Below are 23,529 nucleotides of genomic sequence, written 5' to 3'. Positions count from 1 at the left end.
TTTTTCTCCAAGATTACCTTCCCTGCAGAACCCTGCCCAGTTCATTGACCTCACTACCAGTATGCAATCTGATTATTCAATCTGCAGGGTTAAGAACCAGACATGTCCAGGCTAGGTGACAGCCCTATGGCCCATTCACTCCTGCACAAGATGTCCAAAAAGCCTATTCATTCACCAGCAGTGATAGTCAGGTGATAGAGAGTGAGCCAGCTAATGGGTCCCGTTGTGTGGCTTGGCCTGGAGTTACTTTTCCAGCATAGCTCCCTTGAGTTCCACAATGCCACCTGACCTCAGGATGGTGTGCATGCTTCCATGCCTACACTACTTGCTTCCCAAGTTGCTACGTGAATTGCACTGGCTGGCAGTGAGTGTGTGTGTGTGTGTGTGTGTGTGTGTGTGTGTGTGTGTGTGTGTGTGTGTGTATGCATGTGCATGCTCTGCAGGTTTATGCTCCTTAAGTGAAGCTCCTACTGGTGAGTTACAGCCACCTCCATCCCCTCTCAGTGGGCAAGCTGGCAATGGTCATTCAATCCCATTCTCCCTGGTCCATTCACACCAGCTGTTGATATGCTACTCAAACACAAGTGGGCGATGTTAATCAACATTCTGTGTGCTACTCAAGGGCCACTCTACTGCTGTAGAGGGAAAGCCCTGACTACAACCCAGGCCACTCGGGATCGGTTAATGGCTCGGGTGATTGATGCAGCAGCAGGGAGGGATGGGAGCGCCTGTCTTGGGTGGTGGGCATTCACTGATTATGCTTCCTAAGTGGAGACATGATACAAAGAGGGGTGTTGCCCTCGGATATAATTATCAAGTGCAAAGGGCACGGAAGAGAGTGATTAAGGTGTATAAAGAAAAAAAAATTCCCAGCAGTAATGGAGTGAGTCTTAGGGGGAGGTAGGAGACTGGCTGGTAGACCCAACATGGACATGGGGCACTGGGAAGCTGGGCCTGTGGGATGAAGTATTAGAGAACAAAAACATTTTGTGGGCTCTTTGTCACATGCTTTACAAAAATGTAGACAAGCCCTGTTTTGTCACACCATCAAAAAAAAAATCTTAACTTCTCTGCTGGGCACTTCCTGCAATTAATCTATGTTGACTCCAGTCCTAAGTAGCACCAGCCAGCTACTCCATGCCAGCTTTTCATGCAGTCATTTGGCTAACTCATTTGTTAGGTACTGTTACTAAAAAAATCCTGCACAAAAAATGGACCTTTCATTAAATTAGTTCACCTGATTTTGACTACTGCATGCTACTCCACTTATGTTATGGTAAAAGGAGTGGTATGATTTTGGTGCAACTCAGCATCTGTCACCCAATGCAATTTTTGTGAAGGTTTAGGTAGAGTCAAGATGAGTGAGACTGTGTCCTCATCAGGGATTACAGCATTCAACTTATTTCATTCTTACATTTGTTGCAGGGGATTGTCTTCCCACATATAAATATTAATAATTGTAATGTTTTGTTGAAAATCCTATGTACATGTGTTAAGTTGAATATATGATAAAACGTCAAGTGGAGTGTGAGAGAATACTTTATGCAGGGTTAAAGGAAGCCATTTATTTTATGTTTAAAAATATGTATGAATGTATTTTTTTAATTTTATAAAATTTACAGTGTGATCAGACCAACCCATTTTCACCACTCGCCCTACATCAATTCAAAAACAAAAGATTTAACAAGTCTTAGATAATGGCCAGAATGTACAAAGATAGCCTACTGGAAAAAGAACATTTGCCAACAGGGTATTGATGTTGTTGTATCTTTCTGCTTTTCCCGGTTAGGGGTCGCCACAGCGGAACTCCGGTCCGCTAATAATTGGCAGTAGATTTTTACGTACCGAGCTGCCAGCCCTGACGTACAATCTTCAACGAAGGTATGCCCATTCATGCATGTCTCCACACGTCTCCACACAGAAGACACTTTAGCTGAGAATCAAACAGGACAACTTCTTATTGTGAGGCGACAATGCTACCGCAGCACCACCACCGCGGTTTTCAACAGGGTATTGATGTACAGGTAAAATCTGGTAAAAAAAAAATCAAAATCTGTCACTTTACAGCAACACAGAAGCATAATTAAAAAAAAAAAAAAAGGAAAATAAACTACCACCATCTTCCTTACACTCACTAAACATGGCTGAAACACCATGGTTACTGAAAATTTAAAAAAAATTAATAATAAAGCTGGATTAAATAAAGTAGCTGCAGTGACAAAGACCTGTTATTTTCCTTCCTTTCACTAAAAATGTCTCTTAAAAATGTGCTTAGTAAGTGTGGGAGAAAAATGAAAATAACTGCAGCAGTTACAGTAACGTGTGTGTGTGTGTGTGTGTGTGTGTGTGTGTGTGTGTGTGTGTGTGTGTGTGTGTGTGTGTGTGTGTGAGAAAGTGTGAGCCAGTGCGCATATGGGGGGAGGGAGTTGTAATGCTTTGCATTGCATTACTGTTATTACTTATGTGTTCCTTCATTCAATCACACTATACCATCTGAGGTGTACACGGTCAGGAAATGGACTCTATTTATTGAGCACATTTGTGAGTGTGTGTGTGTGTGTGTGTGTGTGTGTGTGTGTGTGTGTGTGTGTGTGTGTGTGTGTGTGTGTGTGTGTGTGTGTGTGTGTGTGTGTGTGTGTGTGTGTGTATGTTAAATACTTAAGTAACTTATATTTTGTTTGTAAAATACTTTCTTCTCTTACCATTACATATACTGCAGAAACTTTGAAATATTAGGTACAGGAACTATTTTACATCAGTAACACAAAAAATGTTTATACTAATAAATAAAAAAAAAAACAACAAAAGTAAAAAAGAAACAGAAAACAATTTAACAGCTAGACTGTTATTTAAGCACAATGTGCTTGCACACAATAGTTGTTTGATAAATTATAAGTATAACCACTGCTTTCTTTTCATACTTCCTACTCGAGCCTCTTAAGGATGTATTTCCTTTTGCCTCTGACTGTATCCTCAGCTGTGCCAATGGCTGCTGTAGCCGTAATACAGCTAAATACTAATGACTAGATGCCAAACTCTATCACCTCTCTCCAGCCACATCATGTAGTATTAACTCTAAAATATACACTTGTCTGCCTACTCTGAAATTTATGCACAGGAGCATGCACACAACTTTAAACAGATTATACTAAGCATAATGTAGCCTTACATTATTTTTCTAACAAAAGACTCTAGTCATTTTATCTCTCTCTTTAATCTGGTAAGTACAATTAGGCAGACTGTGCTTAAAGTAGTTTATTCAGGGAAATGAGTGTTGTTTAACAAGCCACAATCAACCTCTAATCATCAATCTGTTTCATGTAATTACCATGTTCTTGAGAATCTAGGCTGCACTGTAAAAGTGTTAGATTTATTATTTTTTCAGAATATGTTCTATTTTCTTTACTGTTTGGGCTTCAGGTTTTGGCAACAGAAAAAAGAAAAATGAGGCAACCCAGTTCACTTGACACCAGCAATATATTTGTGACAAGATTTCTTGCAGTATGGTGTTCGTGCTCTCAACTTCTAAGTGCAAGAATTCTGGACAAACGCAAAAATAATAGGGGGACAAGGGCCATAAATGGACAGGTTTTAATTATTGTTCTTATACTCTTAAGACGGTTGCTAGAATAACAGGTTTTGCATTTACACACATCTGAAGTATATGAAGCCTAAACCTCAAATGTGTATCATTATTTAGTGACTTCAGCCCTCAGTGGTTTGCAAGAAAACCACAGGTTGTATGAGGAAAAGACCATAAATATGAGGCAAAATCTGGACAATTAATATGAAGGTGCTGCCCTTTCTGCACCTTTATCTTTACTAAAAATACAATTTATAAGGTAAATTTATAAGGTAAATGTGCAATTGCCAAAATGATGTTCCAGCTAATTAACCAAATAAAATAATAAACATAAAAAGTAACTCGAAAGGCAGTACAAGTTGAAAAATTGAAGTGTAGCTACATTCAGCAACTGAATGAAGGTATGCAGCTTACTTTAAATTTATCATGTCTACTTAGTAACAATCAATGTGTAAAAAATTACTGCTATGTGCCCCTTATTCCTAACATTAAAATGTAGCTCAGGGTATATATAAGGAAGTATTTTCTCACTTAGCGAAGCAAGAGTAGTCTTTGCAAACAGCCAGTTCCTTGTTGAGGTATAAGTTTGAATACAATTACAGAATGCAATAAATCATGAAACAAGTATAAAGTAATACTTTTTTTTTTCATGAAGCTTTTATTTACCCTCCATTATTATAGCTCTCTGAATGCTAGCCCTCCCAAATTAGGTAGTGTAATGTGATGTCTCTTCAGGTATTTCCTGAAAAGGAGGAATAAAGAGGAATTCAGCTTCTCACAGCATCATATTGACTGTGTAGTGGAGAACAGGGCCTAATTCACTGAAGTTGTCAGCCATCATACTGCAGCTATTTGCAGTTTTCTTTATGCCTCTCCCCCTTCTGTGGGAGTGAGCATGGCAATGTCACATGCATATTCTTACACACTATGTAATGCAGAATTTAATTATGATCTGCCAGAGTTCAAAATTTTGAAAATTTGACCCAAACAGAATCACAAGTAAAAAATCTAATGAAAGAATTTTGCTCCCTACACTTCTCCCAACAAAATATACTAATACCCAAGCTGCCATACTTAATGAAGAAAGTGAAGTTTTCTTTGGGGAGGGATTCTGATTTTGGTCTGGTAGAGCTTTGCTTTATATGACTGCAATGAAAATGGTCTCTGCTAAGTTGGATAAAAAAATAAAAACAATTAGTATAGCCATTTGTTCAGAGCATTTCTGACATGCAAACAAACATTTGACAGTGACAAACACTGGTCTTGTAACATCTAAGCCAGGTTATTATGCTGGTTCACTGTCTAAGAAGGATAAAAAAACAGAATATTCCCCAGGTTACTGAAGAGATGGCTGGGGATGGGGCGGGGATAGGAGTGAGTAGTAGACGTTGACTCACACACCTCAGGGGAAGGTTTGTAGCAAGGCTTTGCAGCTGCATAAGATTTGTCCGAGTACACGTACAATAAAAGCCTGTTATCAGGACAGCTCCTCAGTTCTACCAAGCAGTGAACTACATCCCAGCTGGACTGATTGTGTGAAGGAACACGTATAGAACTGGTAATGAAGGCCCTGCTTCGGTACTGCTCATGCTGTTTGGCTGCAAGGGGGAGCAACTGGAAACAGGCTTACGCAAACTCCTCAGTGAAGCACTAACAATGATGCTACAGAGGCACAACAGTATAGTTTCATGACCCAGAAACAGGAACATGTCAGCATTGTTGGTTCTGACAGTAGCCCCTGTTCACAGGAGTAAGGCAGACTTATGGACCTTTGGGTCATCAAGACGGGATTGGGATGCTGTGGAAGGCTAGACAAATGATCTGAGAAGCAAAAAAATATATATACGTATATAAAATTATGTAGTATGTCAGAAGAAATTTTTTTTTTCTTAACCAAAAACCTGTCTACACAACATTATGATATGCCATAACTAAAGCATACTATGGAGTACTTAACAATGGTGTGCTACACTACAGTTTAACTTCTTTACTGTATGCCTGGATCATAGCGACAGAATGAAGTAAGTGTATTTTAGATGAGGAGGACCATAAAAGTATTGTTGATTTTATGAAATACATATAATAGTGAAAAAAAAACAGCCACAGGCACAAATGGTATAGTCACCCAGCAAAACACATTCCTACGGCTGCTACCTACTGCTACAAATTTTATTCCATCTTAAACGGATATATTGAGGCATGTGTACTCATCTGACATAACATAATGGCAGTTTAAATTTATATGGTGGAAGTCCAAAATAAAAAAAAAAACTCCATAGGAAAAAGAAAGAGCTCCTGGCCATTTAAAAAGTATGCCCCACTTCTTTTTTATAAAAAGGTTGTAAAACTGGAAACTTCTATGATTTATTGTTATTTATCCATTTATTTACAATTTGTTAACCTCTTTTCAGGGTGGCACCCAAAGTGTTATCAACACTGACTAATGGAAATTTAACCAGCTCATCTGGGAACTTCCCCTTCTCTTTTTTTGATAAGTGCTTTGGGATCTTTTACATCCGCCTGAGCTACTCCCAGTTCAGGAAGATGTGGCCTTAGTTTAATTTAATGTCTTATTCAATGGACAGATTCTTATAGTTATCATGAAATATTTTATATGCCCTACTAATTATCTTTTTTTAACAACAGGTTCTGTTCTCGACTAAATTAAAAGCTCTTTTGGATCTGGCCTTTTAGTTAACACTCCGCTATCCCATCCTCTTTCCTATACTCTGATATTAATCATTGGTAGAGAAGCCAGTCTCTAACCTGCAGTCTAAACTTCTGCTTAGCCTTAACCAACTCCATTATCTTTCCCTCTCTATTTATTTGCTCCACATATTGTTTCCTTTGCTAATTTATTCTTGCCTGTTTTCTATACCCATACCTGCAGTCATCCCTACTGGCAAAAATCTCCATTTTCATGTTGGCTTATTTCTTAGAATACTTTCCTGTTTTACAAATACAATTTTGCTGTTTTTATTCTCCTTAAGGACCTGCATCCAAAATTCTGCTCTCTCTCCTTATTTCTCCAATCTCCCATTACATCATCATTCCTTTCCACTCTGTTATATAATCTGCTGCGTGTACTATGTAAATTAGCCTTAAATGCACAGCTCTAATTTGTGGGAACAATACTTGCAAAATAACATTTAGGAGAAAGAGTGAGGTTTAGGGGATGGCCAGAGTTGAACAATTTATGTAATGTTGGAGTCAGTGATAACTGCTAAAAATGTATGCTGCATGAAAACAGTGAGAAATATTAGGTAAACATTTGAAATGTTGGGACCTGCTAAAGTGAGTCCCAAAATATGGAAACTGAATGGCAGAAAGAACAGACTTGGATATACTACGTCTGAGATGCCATTTCTCAGAATGTTCACTTTTCTTTGACATATGGTGATCTCGGAGTTGGTATATATAATTTCAGCATTCGCTCGTGTGTTTTCAGTCTTTTTTTCAGCTTGTCAGCACTCGGCATTTCGACTGCCAACATTTCAATAGGGATTGATAAGCCAAATTATTTCGGCTTGTTTTCTTTTCTATTAATGTTCATGTATCTGTGTCACTGTTGCATCTGTGATTTAATAAAGATGTTTAAAAACGGTAAGTCCCCAAAAATCAGTAGTAGAGAACGCAAGACTGACTACAAACTTAAGGTTGCAACTAACTCAAAAGACAAACATGAAGCCTTCTTTGGCTATTTAAAACAACTTAGAAGAAAACAATAATTCTATACTGAACTTTTTTTCTAACAGTATCTCCTTCTTTGACTACAAGAACACTGCTGATACATGAAGTTGGAAGAAAATTTGCTAGAGTATCTCCTTCTTTGACTGCAAGGACACTGCGGATACTCTAGCTGCCAAATTCTCTTCCAACTTCACTCTATCCTTCCCTCCCTTCCTCCCCTCTAGTCCTCCACATACCTCTCCTCCTGAAATCACTCTGGACCAAGTCCCTTCAGCATTTTTGAAAATTAAAAATACCATTTCCTTAGGTCCTGACAATATCCCTGTTTTTCTGCTGAAAAGCACCAAGTCCCACCTAGCAAAACACCTCCACTAACTCTTCAACCTGAGTGTCTCCACTGGTAAAGTACAGTTGTATAAACTTACCATAAATGTAGATGTTCGAGTGTATTCACTGTTGCAGTCATTACATTTGGGTAATCTGCTGGCAGGTTGCCCTCAATCGGCCTGATTAACAAAGTCTTGGGTCCTGCGTCGGTTGCTGTCCCTTCTTCCGTGACGTCAGGTCACCAGGGGTATAAAACATGCAGCCGACACCATTATATCAATTTTTCTTGCCCCAGATGTCAGGTGCCCCCCCAAATGGGGAGCAAAATACATATATAATTAAAAACACAAAAATATACCTCCAAACAAAAACAAATAAACCAAAAAGGCTTTTAAGCATAGTAAAGAAAGAAGAGATATAGTAAAAGAAAAACAGGGGGCTGGAGGGAGGGTAACCAGGACTGCAACAGTGAATACACTCGAACATCTACATTTATGATAAGTGTATACAACTGTACTATTTTCATCGTGTTTCACTGTTGCAGTCATTACATTTGGGTTGGGAAAGAAAGTTGGCAAATGAATTGATTGATTAAGAGCCACACTGGATACCACCTTGGGCATGAAAGATGGATTGGTCCTGAGTGACACCCTGTCTGCATGAAAGATGATGAAAGGCTCCACTGCCATAAGGGCCTGTAATTCAGATATCCTTCTAGCTGAAGTGATTGCTAAAAGGAAGGCGATTTTCCAGGAAAGAATTTTTAAGTCTGCAGTTGCAGCTGGCTCAAAAGGAGGTAGAGTGAGTTTCTCTGATACAAAGTTAAGGTCCCAGGCAGGGGTTGGAGCTCTCCTGTTTGTCTTAAGTTTTTGGTCCCTCTGAGATACTGCTTTAGAACAGGATGAGAGAGGGGGGGGGGGTCTGTGTTGTAATGAGCTGAAATGGCTGAGTCATGGATTTTTATGGAAGAAAAAGACAGGCCCTTGTGAAGCCTCTCATTTAAGTATTACAAAATCTGAATTAAATTGGGCACTGCTGTGCTCATCCCTTGAGATTGATTCCAGGCAGAGAATCTTTTCCATTTGTCAGCATAAGATTTTCTAGTACTAGATCTTCTTGCCTCCAAAATGACATCCATCACAGGTTTGCTGAGGGATGCTAAGGGGGAATTTAACTGATTAGCCAAGCTGCAAGATTCAATGTTTGGACCTGAGAGTGCAAAATTTGGTTCTCCTGCTGAGACAGTAAGGAAGGTGTCTGAGGTAGGTGCCACGGAGAAATGTGTGACACACTGCGCAGGAGTGGGTACCAGTGTTGGCGAGGCCAGTCTGGAGCGATCAAAATAATTTTTGGTTTGTCCTGTTTGACTTTTAGTAGAACTTTGGAGAGCAAAGACAGAGGGGGAAAGGCATAGACTGATAGGTTTTTCCAGCTGAAGGACAGAGCATCCACTTTCCAGGCTTTTTTGTGATTAGTTCTTGTGAAAAATTTGTCCAACTGGTAGTTCTAGGGTGAGGCAAAAAGATCTATGTCTGGGCTCCCCCATTTGCATGTCAACATGTTGAAAATCCGTGGTTCCAGTTTCCATTCGTGAGGGTCCATGAGATTTCTGCTTAGTTCGTCTGCCAGAACATTCTGCTTTCCTGGCAGGAATTGAGCTTGTAGTTGTACTTGGTAGCTCAAGGCCGTGTTCCACAATGCCATGGCTAATCTGCAGAGGGGGTAGGAATGTGTACCCCCTGCTTGTTTATGTACCACATAACTGTGGTGTTGTCCGTCTTTATCAGTAATTGCCCTGGATGAAGGTATTGCTTGAAGGCTGTCAGTGCATTCTGTACAGCTAGCATTTCTTTTTGATTGATATGAAGGTGCATTTGATTTGGGCTCCATTTGCCCTGAATGGACTTCCCTGCCAGATGAGCCCCCCATGCATAGTCTGATGCACTTGTAGTTAGGGTTTGGGCGGCAGGGGGTGGTGTGAATGGCAGTCCGTTGTTTTGGTGGCAGGCCTCTGCCCACCATAGGAACTCTAGGTATGATAGGAATCGTTTCCAGGCTGTGACAATGTTGACTCCATAAACTTTTTAAGTACCACTGATGTTTCCTCATATGCAGTCTTGCATATGGAATTAGAAGAATGCAGGAGGCCATGAACCCCAAGGTTTGCAGTATTTGCCTTGCAGATAGCAGGGTTTTTGTGGCCACCTGTTTGAAGTAAGTCATGAAATTAATTTGCTTTTCTGGCGTAAGGAAAGCCATCTAGGCAGTTGAATTCAAGCTTGCACCCAGGAATGTAATCTTTTGAGAGGGAACCAGTTGAGATTTCTTTTCGTTTATGGTGTACCCTAGGCAGGTTAGAACCTTTTTTTACAAATGCCAGATGATTTAGAAGAATGGTCTGGTTTTCTGCCTGAATTAGACAATCGTCCAGGTATGGATATATTTGAATATTTCTTTGCCTGCAAAATGCAATTACTGGAGCCAGGCACTTTGTGAATACCCTGGGTGCAGTAGACAAGCCAAAGGGCAGTGCAGAGAATTGATAATACATGCAGCCTGCTTTGAAGCATAGGAATCTTCTGCAAAATTTCCTGATTGGGATATGCAGGTAAGCCTCTTTTAAGTTGAGAGTTGCCAACCAGGCATCCTTGCCTAACATATGAAATAACTGGTGAAGAGTCAGCATCTTGAATTTTGGAATGTCCAAAAAGGTGTACGAGTAGACAGGTCCAGAATTGGATGCCATGATTTGTCTTTTCTGGGTATCAGGAAAAGTCTGGAATAAAAACCTTGCCCCTTTTCCTCTTCTGGTACCGGTTGAATAGCCCCCATGTTTAAGAGGAAAAGTACTTGTTTCTGAGCCTTTGCCCACTGATTTGGGGGCATGTCTGGCCACCCGTTTGGAGATGGCAGCATGTGGAAATTAAATCTGTATCCCTGGGACACTATATTTAAAACCCATTTGTCCTGGGTTATAAGTTGCCAGTTTCTTGAATGAAGAGCCAGTTTCCCCCCCAAAGGGGTGGCTAAGAGGTAAGTGCTTCGTAATTTCAAAGGGAAGTCATTGAGACTGTTTGCCTTGTTGTTTCCAGATTTGGAAGTGGAAGCACCCCATTGCTTAGTTCTGAAAGTCCCTTGGGACTGAAACCTGGTGCTTTTGGAATGTCTGGGTTTGGCAGTAGTGGCTCTGGAAGGAGCTGGAAAGGACCAGTTCTTAGTAGGCCAATGCCTACTAAATCTAGGAGGTTGCACTTGTAAGAAATATTTCACAGTTTGCATAGATTTAGCTTTATCTTCCATCTTTTTTAGAACTTCTTCAGCCTTATTGCCAAATAGGCAGCCCTGTTGTAAAGGAGCATCCAAAAGTTTTGCTTTAACATGATCAGGCAGAGATTGCTCCTTAAGCCAAGCATGCCTTCTAAGCACAGACCCAGTAAGAGCAGCCCTACAAGAGGCCTCTAAAGAATCAAAACCACATTGCAAAGTATGTTTGCCAACTTGTTCAGCTGAATGCAATAAATCCTGCAAATCTTTATTCTCCACACAGTCTGAAATCAACATCATTTTCTGTTTGAGAAGTCCCATGATATGCTGTTGATATGTTAGCATATGAAATTGACAGTTTAAAGCCCTGATTGCTAAGGTTGCAGAAGTATAAACCTTTTTACCCCATCTATCCAGAGCCCTGGAGTCTCTTATCAGAAGGGGTAGGATTTTTAGCAGTAGAAGCCTTAATGCCCTTGGGCCCCTGAGAAATGGTTTCAGGGTCCGCAACAGGATTTTTGAAAAGGAATTTGTGGGACTCAGGCAGGACCGGCCTTAGGTCAACTGGTGCCCTAGGCAAAAGGGTTCCATGGTGCCCCCCACCACACCACCTGGTGCCCCCATCCTTGTCTACCTACACCAAATAAATACTGGAAAAGTGCCCCTACTAGAGCGGTGCCCTAGGCGGCTGCCTAGTTGGCCTATGCTTAAGGCCGGCTATGGACTCAGGAACCCTGTAGTACCTGTCTAATTTGCTAGGGGCTGGAGGCAAGTAATCAGGGGCCATACTGGATTCCGAAAACACATCAACAATATCTAGTACAGGAGGTATAGCCAAAGGCCTATGCTGAGGAAGAAGAAGGAAATCCCTAAGCCTCTTTTTGGATTCAGAAAAATCCTGACTTTCCCAGTGGAAATGCTCCCTTAAGGTATGTAAAGTTTCCCCAAAAGAGAAATCTGGAGAAGCAGAGGGAATGGAATCCTCTGCATCAGAGTCCTCATAAGTAGGTATGGACAAATTCAGATCATTAGAAGAGTCAGAAAAAACCTGTTCAGAAGATTCATAGTCAAATTCAATCCTAGGCCTCTTGGGGGGGGGGGGGGGTTGACTACCCCTGATTAGAGTAATTAAATCTTCAGCCATTTTGATCATTTGTTTTTTAGGCATGGGGGCCTGAACATGTGGTCTGGGCATCGTTTTTTTAGACATAGATCGAGATTTAGGCCTTAGCACTGGAGTTGGAGTCGGTTTAATATGCAAGTCTGTAGGCCTGAATACACCTTCAGAAGCCGGTGCCTGCTCAGCGGCTCCGGACCCATCCAAGGTAGAGACATCCGCGGGTTCCATATGTGAAGCATCTTGCGGCATACCGGACTCCGAATGGGTCTCAGTAGAGGCATGCGAATCAGAAGTAGCAGGTATCAAGGGCTGTGAAAGCGCCTCACTGAGTACTGGCGAATGGCTTAGGAGAAGCATTGTCGGCAGTTTTGGACTTCAACGGCTTGTCTCTGTCTTTTTCTTTGTGTTTTTTTGGTATTCCGGTAGACGGATGGCTAACCAATGTCATTTCTGGATAATAAAACTGAGAACTGAAATATTTAGAAGCAAAAATGTACCATACCAACGACGGAGAGTGCACTGATTAAATAAAGCACAAAACCGACAGCAAGGTACGTCGTGGTCAGGGCCTAGGCAAGGAATACAGTACAAATGAAAATCCTTATGAGGTATTTGCTTCCCACAAGTAATACAATTATTAACTTTTACTGACATCGGTAAGGAGTAAGAAAAAGTTTCCCCAATGGGGTACTTAGCTTTTAGTTGAAGACTTCGGTTCTGAAACTCGAAAACGAAAATTTCAGGAGTCGGCTGACCGGCACTTGCGAACTGCTTCTGCTTCGGGCACTGCGCGGCAAGAAAGACTGATGTAATGTCGTTGGCTGCATGTTTTATACCCCTGACAACCTGACGTCATGGAAGAAGGGACAGCAACCGACGCAGGACCCAAGACTTTATTAATCAGGCCGACTGAGGGCAACCTGCCAGCAGATTACCCAAATGTAATGACTGCAACAGTGCTACACGATGAACATCATCCTCGAGATGTGGATAACAGCTGTAGTGGTCCCTATACTAACCCTAGGAGTTACAGGGGTATTAATCTCACTAGAATTATTGTATGCTTAGTCTTCAGGAATATTAATGACCCAGTACTCTTTGGACTCCATCTAAACAGAACCTGTGGTAAAGCAAACACCTACTCTGGAGACCTACCACATAAACTAATAAATGATGCAGGTTACTTTATATTCCTCAGTATGTACCAGTTCAGCTTCATAAAAGGCAGGCTATGTCTGTTGAACCTTTTGACATCTTCCAGTGGATTCCTGAGGCCATGCATAACGGGTCCTACAGTTCATCCTGTCAAGCTAGACCATGCTGAAGTATTTGCCACTATTTCTCCATATTAGGATTACTGACAAACACTTTGAACTCAACAATAACCCATGTGTTGTTATCTGGGTACATACTTAGATATATATCTGACAGAATCCACACCATTACGATCAGAGGTATTTGTACCAAGCAGAAAAATGTTGTCAGCAGTATCCCACAGGGGTTTGTCCTGGGCACCATCTTCATTGGGATACACTTCTCTTAACATGAAAGCTGACATCAAGGAGCTATGGTTAACCATGTTTACTGATGACTGCAAAACTAGAGCAGTTAAATCACATTCTGATGCTCAAATTCTCAAGCAAGTGTTGGACGAACAAATGTTCAGCATGAAAATCATGGGCTTACCCTCAATGCCAAAAACTGCAGCTTGGTTACCTTTAGTTAATCTAGCATCACTACTGCTTGCCATGTAGATAACATTCAACTTAAGTCTGACACAATCATCAGGGACTTGGGTGCCTGTGATGACAGCAAACTCTTTGACCACCATGTCTCTGTTTTGGTTAGAAATTCCTTTTTCCTTGCCAGTTTTATCCTTTATGATATTTTCCTTGGCCAAAAGCTAAGTGAGAATCTATTAAACTGTGTACCTAAACTGAGAGTAGCTAAAAATAAACTTATCTGTACGTGAGAGTGCATACTCACTTAGACTGTACAGTATTAAAAGCATGACCATAAATACAGTGATGCAAGATGTTAATTAAATGCACCAGGAAATACTGTTTTGAGATTAATCTTGTAGTTTGCATTCATAAATCAAAGGACAAGTCAGATGCAAAACAACCTCCCATCTACCCTAAGTCAAGAAACCAAAACAATCAGGGTTCATTTACACTAGGCTTCTCACTGGGAGGTTCTCAATGAATTAATTAAACAGAAAGCAGTGTTCATTACTGACAGCTTTTGATAAACTGTGGGACTGTTTGTGCACATACTGGCCAAGACAAGTGAAGCACACAGAACCAGTTAAACTGCTTCAGGCTTTTTTAAGTAATAATGCATTAGGTATGCATGATGCAAAATTCCATCAAATAAATGTGCACCACACCACATTAGATTAAGTATGTATAAAGTCAACATGTTGTGTAACTATGAAGATATGCTGATGGGCAAACTACCTTCCATATACAAATTGCAATTTACAAAACTGGTCTTTCTTCAGCAGCAGAAAAATGAGGTAAAGGGAAAGAAGGGAAGACAACCCAGGCCTACGTGTCACTAATGGATGCACAGTGCTGCAATGAACTGCTTCCACCCAAGAGCCTTCTTTTCAGTGCAAATACTGTCTAGATGGTTTGCAGGCACTGCTTTGGCATGGCCATATTAGCAGTCATGCCAAGTCTTTAAGAATAGCCTGCTCTGATGAGAACTGTAGCCTTGCACCTGTTTGGCACAAGACATTGTTAGGGGAGCATCACACTCCGTTACTTCCCAGCAGCATATCTCCACCTGCAAGCTTAGTTCCCTGACTGTGCCACTGTATATTAAGAGAGTAAGGCTGTTACCAAGTACACCTGTGCAGTTCAGTGGGATGTTTCTTAAGAGGATCATTAATTTATTCAATATCATTTAAGTGGTGCAGTTTTATCAGCCAGCATATGGTGTAAAGAACATGGATGCCAACAAATTCATTTTGAGAGTGAAGATTGAGAGGTAATTCCTGCCATCCATGCCAAGAATACATAATGGAGGGTTATGACCACAGACCAATTATTTTTTTTTTTGTAGTGCATGGAGCTTTATCTGCTCCATATATTTCTGGTTACAGAAAAAAAGCACAAAGTATTTTACTGGTTGTGAAAGTCTGTAAAGCCCTTGGTGTGAAATGGCAGTACTTAGTGCAAGACCTGATAAAAACAGCACTTAGAAGGTGCTTAACGATTGTTAAGCACCTTTCAAAGCACTGCTAATATCAGATCTCGCACTACAGTAGTGCTCATCTAGGTTGCCTTTTTCCCCCAATACTGGAGTGTAATTACGGCACACCATGCACTACATATTTATAACATATCATTTGCTAATTACTTGCAGGAAACAAGTAGATTACTTTAGCTTAAAAATTTTGGGAGGTTCATAGGTAGGTAATAGGTTATTGGCCCAAGGGCCTAAGTAAGCCTAGCCAACAAGGTTCCCTGGCTTACCCCACCCAAGAAAGTTATTTTCTTGTGGCCCTGTCGAGCAGAGCCATAGAAGTGATCCCCGGGGTGTATTTCCTATTTCCCATCCACTCATCAAGATTTTTCTTGAAGAGTGCTAATGAGGAACTTTGCTTGACATAGATGGGTAGCTTGTTCCAGAGTATGGGAAGTCTCTGGGACAGGAATCTTTCTCTCCAGCATGTCCTGTTTATTGTATTATAGGTGGAAGGAAAAGAGTCCCGGAGACCCTGGAGAATGGTCCTAGCAAAGCCTGAGGTGGACCTAGAGAAGGAATCAAGCTTATAGTGCTTTGTAAAATTATGTAAGAGGACCATGTTACTGCTTCTAGATTGCTTCTAGAATCCAACACTTTCCAGAAAGCCATAGATGAAGCCAAGGCCCTGGTAGCATGGGCCTTGACCTTGCCTGGAATAGTTTTGTTGTGGCAAGTATAATAAAAGTTGCCTTAGACAAATATTTGGAAACAGTCTGCTTTGACACAAGTTGTCCCTTCTTACCTTCACAAGAAATGAACAATTGATCTAAAAGATTCTGTCAAAATTGTACCAAAGTTGTCTGTGGACATCCAAGATATGGAGTATCCTTTCTCCCTCATTTTTAGGTTCAGGAGAGAAAACAGGAAATAGGTAGCTTGGTTTAAAGTGAACTTAGATACCACTTTAGGCATAAAAGAAAGATTAATTCTCAAAGAAACCTCGTCCCTGTGGAAAAATGAGACAGTGCTAACTCACCATACAACTTGCAACTCAGATTTTTGCAGAGGTCAGGCAACCTCAAGTCATCCAGGTTAGCTGGTTCAAATGGATCAAGTGTTAGCTTCTTTAACACAAAATTAAGATCTCATGGAGCGGCCACTGGTTTTCTTGGTGATCTCTTATGCAAAACCCCTTTCAAAAACATTTTTACATGAGAATGCATTGAAAGAGGAGGATCCATGAGCAGACATTCTGCAATGGCTAATAAATTAACCTTGATGGAGGAGTAACAAAAGCCATAGGATAGTAACTCACACAATTGTTGTAAAACCAGAGAACAACTAGCCCTGAATGGGTGCTGGTTATGTTGTTGGTACCAACTAGAAAAATCTTCCATTTGCTAATACAGGATTTTCTAGTATCTGGCATTCTTGTCTCAGTTAGTACCTACTGCACATCCTCAGTAAACAGGTGTCTAAGTGGAATTAAAACCCTATCATCCAGGCAGTCAACTGAAGTTGATTGGGGTCGGGGTGTATCTTTTGTGACTAGATCCAGTCAGTTTAGAATCTTGTGGTAATTGTTCCTGGCCATCTCCAAAAGAAGGGAGAGCCACTGTTGCCTGAGCCAGAAGGCAGCACCTCAATGATCTTGGGGGATTCCATCTGAATCTTTTATATGTATGCCGGATGTCACTGGAAAAAGTGGAAAAGCATACAGGAACATTCCTATCCAAAGAAAAGAAAATGCATCTATTTTCCAGGCCTTCTTGCATGGAATCCTGGAACAGAAACTTGCCAGCTGATTGTCCAGAGAGGAGTCAAATAGGTCTAAGAGAGGAACTCCCCAGAGATGAATCAAATCTTGGAAGACCCCCAATCTAGTTTCAATTTGTGAGGGTCTGTCCTTATCCTGCACATTTTTTATCTCATAATTTTGCTCTAATGGAATGTACGATGTCTGCAGAGTGAGACTGTGCTGTGAAGCTATATCCCAAGTTAACATAGCTAGTCTGAAAAGGGGGTATGACCTGGTACCCCCTTTTTTTGCTGATGTACGACATGGCTGTGGTATTATCTGTAACATTATGAAGATGTCCCAAGGGCCAAAGATGATTCAGAAAGTTGAGTATCTCTTTCATATTTGTGTGTGTGTGTGTGTGTGTGTGTGTGTGTGTGTGTGTGTGTGTGTGTGTGTGTGTGTGTGTGTGTGTGTGTGTGTGTGTGTGTGTGTGTGTGTGTGTGTGTCTCTGCCCTTGATCTCCACATTCTCTGCACTTTTATCCTTCCTAAACTGCTCCTCAAACAAAGTCCAGGGCATTTGTGGTAACTGACTGCTTTGAAACGGGGAGGGAGGAGAAGAGACCTGGATTTAAGGATATTTGCACGTAAAAATCAACTACCAATCATTAGCAGACCGGAGTTCCGCTGTGGCGACCCCTAACCGGGAAAAGCCGAAAGACACAAACAAATTGAAGCCCATGGCTTGGCTCTTTGCTGAAAAGGGCTAATATGGATCAGCCCATTTACTCGAACAAGAGAAGAATGAAAGAAAAAAAAATTAACAATGCGGACCTTGACCTGAAGGAGTCCAGTATTTAGTCTTTACTGATCCCACTAGAGAAAACTGTTTTATGAGGTGAGACAGGAACTTCAGGTTGGTTAAGCGACTTATCCATTTACTCAGATGGGAAAGAGAGGTTTCAGGAATTTTATCTATGTCTGTCAGCTATATTTTTGCAGCTCCATTTTGCAATCCCAACAAAACATCAGATTTCCTCCAATTATCCTGTGGTCACTGTCCCGGGAAAATTAGTTAATTAATTTAACTTAATGTGGCACTATGTCATGCAATTTTGACCTGACACATTAGAATGAGTTCATGGAGTGCCCAGCTGAGTGATGCTACAATAACACAGAGTTCCTTTGGTGTACTTCTTACAGTGCTCTGTCACTAGCAACAGCTTCAGCTTCTTACACTGTGATGCATGAAGCACTTTCTGACATAGAACATGAACTAACCTTATAGGTAGCACTTGGCAGTGTGCACCATCTGCACCTTTATCAGGCTAACCTGTGCACTTGACAGTTCACCTTTGTAAGTGATGCACCTGAGTTCAGGTAATCACTTTTGTAGCTGATCAGGGATATTACAGAAGAAAGGTTTGCAATGAACAACTGACATTGCACTGAAAGTCAACACACACACACACACACACACACACACACACACACACACACACACACACACACACACACACGTTTAAATGCTCAACTTCCAGTTAGCATTTACCACTATCTCAGTCTAAATTAAAATTATGTTTTAGTTAAGTGAGCAGTGTTTAGAAATGCAATTCATAGTTGTTCTGAATACAGCTCCTAGCTTTCACAGATAAAAAACATATTACCACCAAATTAAAATTATTTCAAATTATCCACACTTTACTATGCCAGATAAGACTAAAATGAGACTCCACAATAAAGTGTATAATGATTTAGCCATTCACTATTACCAGGCATCAAAAGCAGCATCATATTATAGAAGTAGTGACTTTCTGAAACTTCTGACAGAATAAAACTGCTCACAGGATCTCACAAGCCTTTCCATAAGTTATTTACTGTAGTACCTGTCCAATATTTCCCAAGTAGCTAAAAAGGTCATGAGTTTTCCAGGGTGTCAGCGTCAATCCACAGCTGCAAAGAACCACAAATCGCAATAAACGGTCCAATTCTTGCTGTTAATGAAAGCTTGCCATGGTTTTCCTGAACCACAGATATATCCTCACTAGTCTTTCTCTAAGCTGCTTTGCTTCCGAGCTGGGAAAATGTTACTTCCAAATATCATAATTGTATTAGACACTTAAAAAATCTAGAGCACTGCTAACTTTTGCCACTTAAGTTTATAAACATGAAAGACAAAAAATAAAAGCAGGGCTCATTTGGTTCAGTCACACACCTCCTGTTTTTTTTTTAGACTGCATGCCACAAATTCTTGTGGTGATGGTATGGTCACTTAACTAGTTGAAGCATGCAGCTATCTTACACATGCATAAATCTGTATTACACAAAAGTGCTGGCTAGCAGACAAAGCATACCAAAACTTCCAGGACTACCACTTCCCACCCTCCCACCTCAAGATGGATTTGACAGTTAAGTCTTTCAAAGTGAAGTGTTGCATGATTGTAGTGTATACAGTCAGTCAGCTTGTTCAAACTTGTTTGTTTCAGCACTAAAAGAAATGGCCTTCCAAGAGGGATGATAAAACAGAACATGCCCTACAGCTTCTAACTAGGAAAAGCTACAAACATTTTTTACTCCATTCAAAGTAAGCCACTGTAACCCACAAAATGCAAGTGGTAAGAAAAGGTTAATTTATCGATGTTACAGCAAGTTGTAATCAACATATCATAACCTCACTTCTTCAGCTCAGGTTATTTCCTTGCATTTATTACCAGACACAGGAACTACTACTGGGATAATGGTTCTGTTAGAAAAGTTTCATTACCTGCCTGTCCATCTATGCTGAATCCAAAACTACACTGCACACAAAGGTCCTCAACAGACATCAGTTAATAATACTTTGTATGAGGATTTTCATGTAAGCAACTCACCAGGTGTCATCAACAAATAAAGAAAATATAGTGACATTTGTAGAAAAAGGGGAATAGGGACTCCAGTAGCTTGAAGTGTGACACACCTTTCTTCATCCTTAAGTATAGTGTTGTGTTTTGTTTGCAGATGTCTAATAAAAAAAAATAGAAAAAGTAAAAAAAAACAGCACTTTGACAGGCAAAAAGAAATAGCTTAGAGCAATAATCTCCTGGCAATGGCCAGGTGATCTGTTTCATTTAGCATCTGCTGGAGCACACTTTGGAGGAAGGTGGGCTTGCCCATCCTGGGGAAGGGAGATGGCTCGGGGTACCAAGGTGGGGATATGACAATGAAGGATGGTCCGGGGCAAGTGTTCAGCCATCAAGCTATTTTTGCAGTATCCTTCACTGTGAATGAACAGGACTTTGCATGTGCAGAGAAAAGGCACTGTAGTCCTCACCATAATGGAATGCCTATTCACCTGCTCAAGGATGGGTAGGGGCCTATTTCATATGTCCTTCTTGCCAAGATCTCAGTTAGGATATAAACCGTCTTGTGTCTGCCTGATTGATAGTACCTGTGCACAGCTCTTACTTCTGTCCTGGTGATTCACAGCACGAAAGAACAAACAGGCTTAAGTCTGATTGGGGCTAATTTTATAGTTGGCAGGAATATTGGCAACAAGGACACAGAATAATAAATAAATTTAACCACAATGTGGGACAACCAGCATTTACTATTATCACTATTATTATTATTATTATTATTCAGTATTTTGTAAGGGTTACTTTCTAATAGTTTTCTACTTTTCTTCTAGTGGTCACAACTGGTAAAAAATGCTGAGGTGAGAAGTTGAAACAAAACAGGATATAGCAATTAGATGCACTGGTATGACCTGTGTCTGCTAAGCTTTCTGATGTTAAGGGTTGAGATAGTCTAAGGAATTTTACAGGAAACAATAGTAAAAACTTCATAAAAGAACCATCGATAAGTATAAAAGAAAAACCCTGTATTATGACACAGGAGTATCCTGTACACATGAGTGTGCTCCTAGTGGATTATCCTTTTTTCATGTGTGAAGCAGAATCAGAGAAATGTCTACATTATTTATGCCTTGAGGATCACTATTTATTTATCATTTGTTTACCGGGAAAGTCCGACTTGGAACAAAGCTAATTTTCAGCAGAGGCCCAGGGAGAAACAGCCCAGATGCATGTCTTTGTAACGTGGAAGGAAACCAGAGCACCTGGAGAAAACCCACATGGACGCAGGGAGGACATGCAGACTCGACACAGAAGGTACCCCAGCCGAGAATCGAACTGGAGAACCTCTTGTTGTGAGGTGACAATGCAACCACTGCGCCGTCCACTAGATGGAAATGCAGTTGTTGAAAGAAGTGCATCACTGACTAGATATGAAGAAATTTATGCTGGTGCCACACAACTGCTTTTGCAATAGAATCCTTTTGGAATGTTGCTATTCTGTCTTTCTGTGCAGGGACCCTCACCCACAAAATCTTAACAGCACTGATTTACACAACAGGGAAGAGGAATATGGAAGACGAGATAGAAATGCTATTCAGACAGTGCTTGAAGCCACTACTCACCTCACATATTTAGTGGTCACTTTTGCACATACACGATGCTGGCAGTGAGGTTCGACAGGAGGAGAGTGCAGTTGTTCTGACAGAGATCGCAGCACAGCAGGTATCAGGGAATTTGCTCTTTTCCCCACTGTAGTGCAATTTTGGAGTTGGTATAAATAATTAGCAAGGGCTGCACTTATGCTGTTTAGCGAGTGCAAAGTTAAAATAAACATAAAAAGAAGAAAGAAAAGTGTGCATGTGTGTGTTTCTGTCTGCATGTGTGAGCATATTTTCGCATGAAAGCAAAAGTGTGTGTCAGAGAGAGAGAGAGAGACACATGCACATGATATCAAGCAGTGGGAGCAGCAGCAGTTAAAATTAAGTGGTATGCACACTTCTCAACCTCTTAGCTCAAGAACTCTGGATAAAGCCTAAAATAAAGGGCGGGGACAAAGGCTCGAAAATAGGAACAGATTTTAAACATAAAATTAGAAAGTTGCTTGAATAAAAGGATTTGTTTTAGCATGCATGTTTTGAAGGAAATAAAGTCTGAAACTCAAATGCATGTCATTATTTAGTGACTTCAGTCCCCAATGATTTGACAGCAAATCACAAATTTTATGAGTAACAGATCAGAAAAATGAGGAAAAAATCTGGAAATTCTTTGAAAATCTTATATTCTGGATGCAAAATACGTCCTCCAACACCATTTACATATAGTAGAACAAGTTTGAAATATGTACTGGAAGAACTATTTTACACTAAAAATATAGAATAATAATAAATACTAGAACAAGTTTGAAACATGCACTGGAGGAACTGTTTTACATCAAAAATATAAATTATAATAGTAAAAAAATAAGTAAATAAAACAAAGCAATTTTACTGACAATTGGTATGACAATTTTATGAAGTGATAGAATTCTGCTGACAATAAGCTCTGTCTATAACTGCTTTTCTCTAAGTGCAATAATGCCCCCCCGGGTGTGTGTTACTGTGTAAATAATGCCCTTCTAGGGAGAACACCCCTGGATGTGCATTATTTACACAGTAACACACACCCGGGGGGGCATTACTGCTTCCTTATTATTACTACTGTTCTTGTTAGTAGTAGTACCAGCGTCAGCATGTCATGAATCCTAGTTTTATGTCACCTCATATCTTAACTTTTCTCCACAGACATTTTATACCAAGTTTCTTGCATGTACAACTACTAAATTTTGATGACTCTTCCAGAAAAAGAGCAAAGCAGACTAAAAAGTAGCTAAATATTTGTTGAGGGAAAAGACTGAGCAAATGTTTCATAGAGAAACACTACAAAAAAGAAGCTGAAATATAAACTCAAGCAACCAACTCCCATTCATAAATAATAATAATAAACTTCACATGTTTTCAGCAAAGTTAACAGTCCAGATTTGAACTCGACAATTGGCACAGCCATGTACTTGTAGACAAGCAAGACATTTTTAATGCACTAAAATACTTAGGAAAGTGAACTCTCGGCACCTCATTGATTCATTTACAGCATGTGATCATTGTTAACTTTCTCCAATACAGCTGTAACAACGGCTGGCATTTACCAAATAATCCAAATAGCAAGAACATGATCTACAATTAGTCACCATGGAAACTTCGTTGCTCAAATGCTTATTCAGATGCAGAACTTAACTTATAATTTCGGATTCAAGTCCACTAAATCATTTACCACACATATCGGGTATTTGCAGCTACTGTATCCTAATATGCTTTGCACCATGCATGCTTTTCACATTTTATCTAATCACAGATATAACACAGCTTTGTTGTCAGCTAACGTTTCATTACTACAGTCTATACTACTGTAGCAGGTCTGGACATCTGCCCTTGTGCCCTGCTGTCCTTTAATTAATCCACATCTTAGGCTGACTACATTCTTGTAATGTAGCAGTTTAGAATTCTTATTTAGTGCTGTTCTCAGAGTTAGGCAAACCCAAAGTTAGAGAATGCAGAAATATTTCAGTTTCTGCCCTCAAAGGCAGCTTAAAAAAATGAAATACTTCTTGGCATAACTCCTACTTTGAATATAGATGTAGAAAACTTGCCCAAGGTACTGGACGAAAGCTTTATGCTGTTCTGGAAGTACTGCATACTAATCAGTTTTGCTTTGAATGGGTACTTCATACCAAGATTCTGGCA

General features: G+C 40.3%; 1 protein-coding gene across 7 annotated transcripts in view; it reads right to left on the bottom strand.

Moving 5' to 3' along the window:
- RHBDF1 (rhomboid 5 homolog 1) overlaps window positions 1-23,529 on the bottom strand; it is a 1,247,410-nt gene that overhangs the window by 316,378 nt on the left and 907,503 nt on the right. The window contains exon 1 of one of the 7 annotated variants that reach the window (XM_044089453.1): window positions 18,806-18,900. The exons of the other annotated variants lie outside the window; for them this stretch is intronic. Coding sequence (XP_043945388.1) covers window positions 18,806-18,840 — 35 coding nt within the window. The 5' untranslated portion in view covers window positions 18,841-18,900. Of the gene's footprint in view, window positions 1-18,805; window positions 18,901-23,529 lie in introns of those variants that run through there. 7 annotated transcript variants of the gene reach the window in all.

Source organism: Protopterus annectens, chromosome 12.part0, assembly GCF_019279795.1.
Source record: "Protopterus annectens isolate FY-2018-M chromosome 12.part0, PAN1.0, whole genome shotgun sequence".
Classification (NCBI taxonomy): Eukaryota; Metazoa; Chordata; order Ceratodontiformes; family Protopteridae; genus Protopterus; species Protopterus annectens.
The sequence above is the reverse complement of the archived record's forward strand: the minus strand, read 5'-3'. Positions and strand labels throughout refer to the sequence as shown.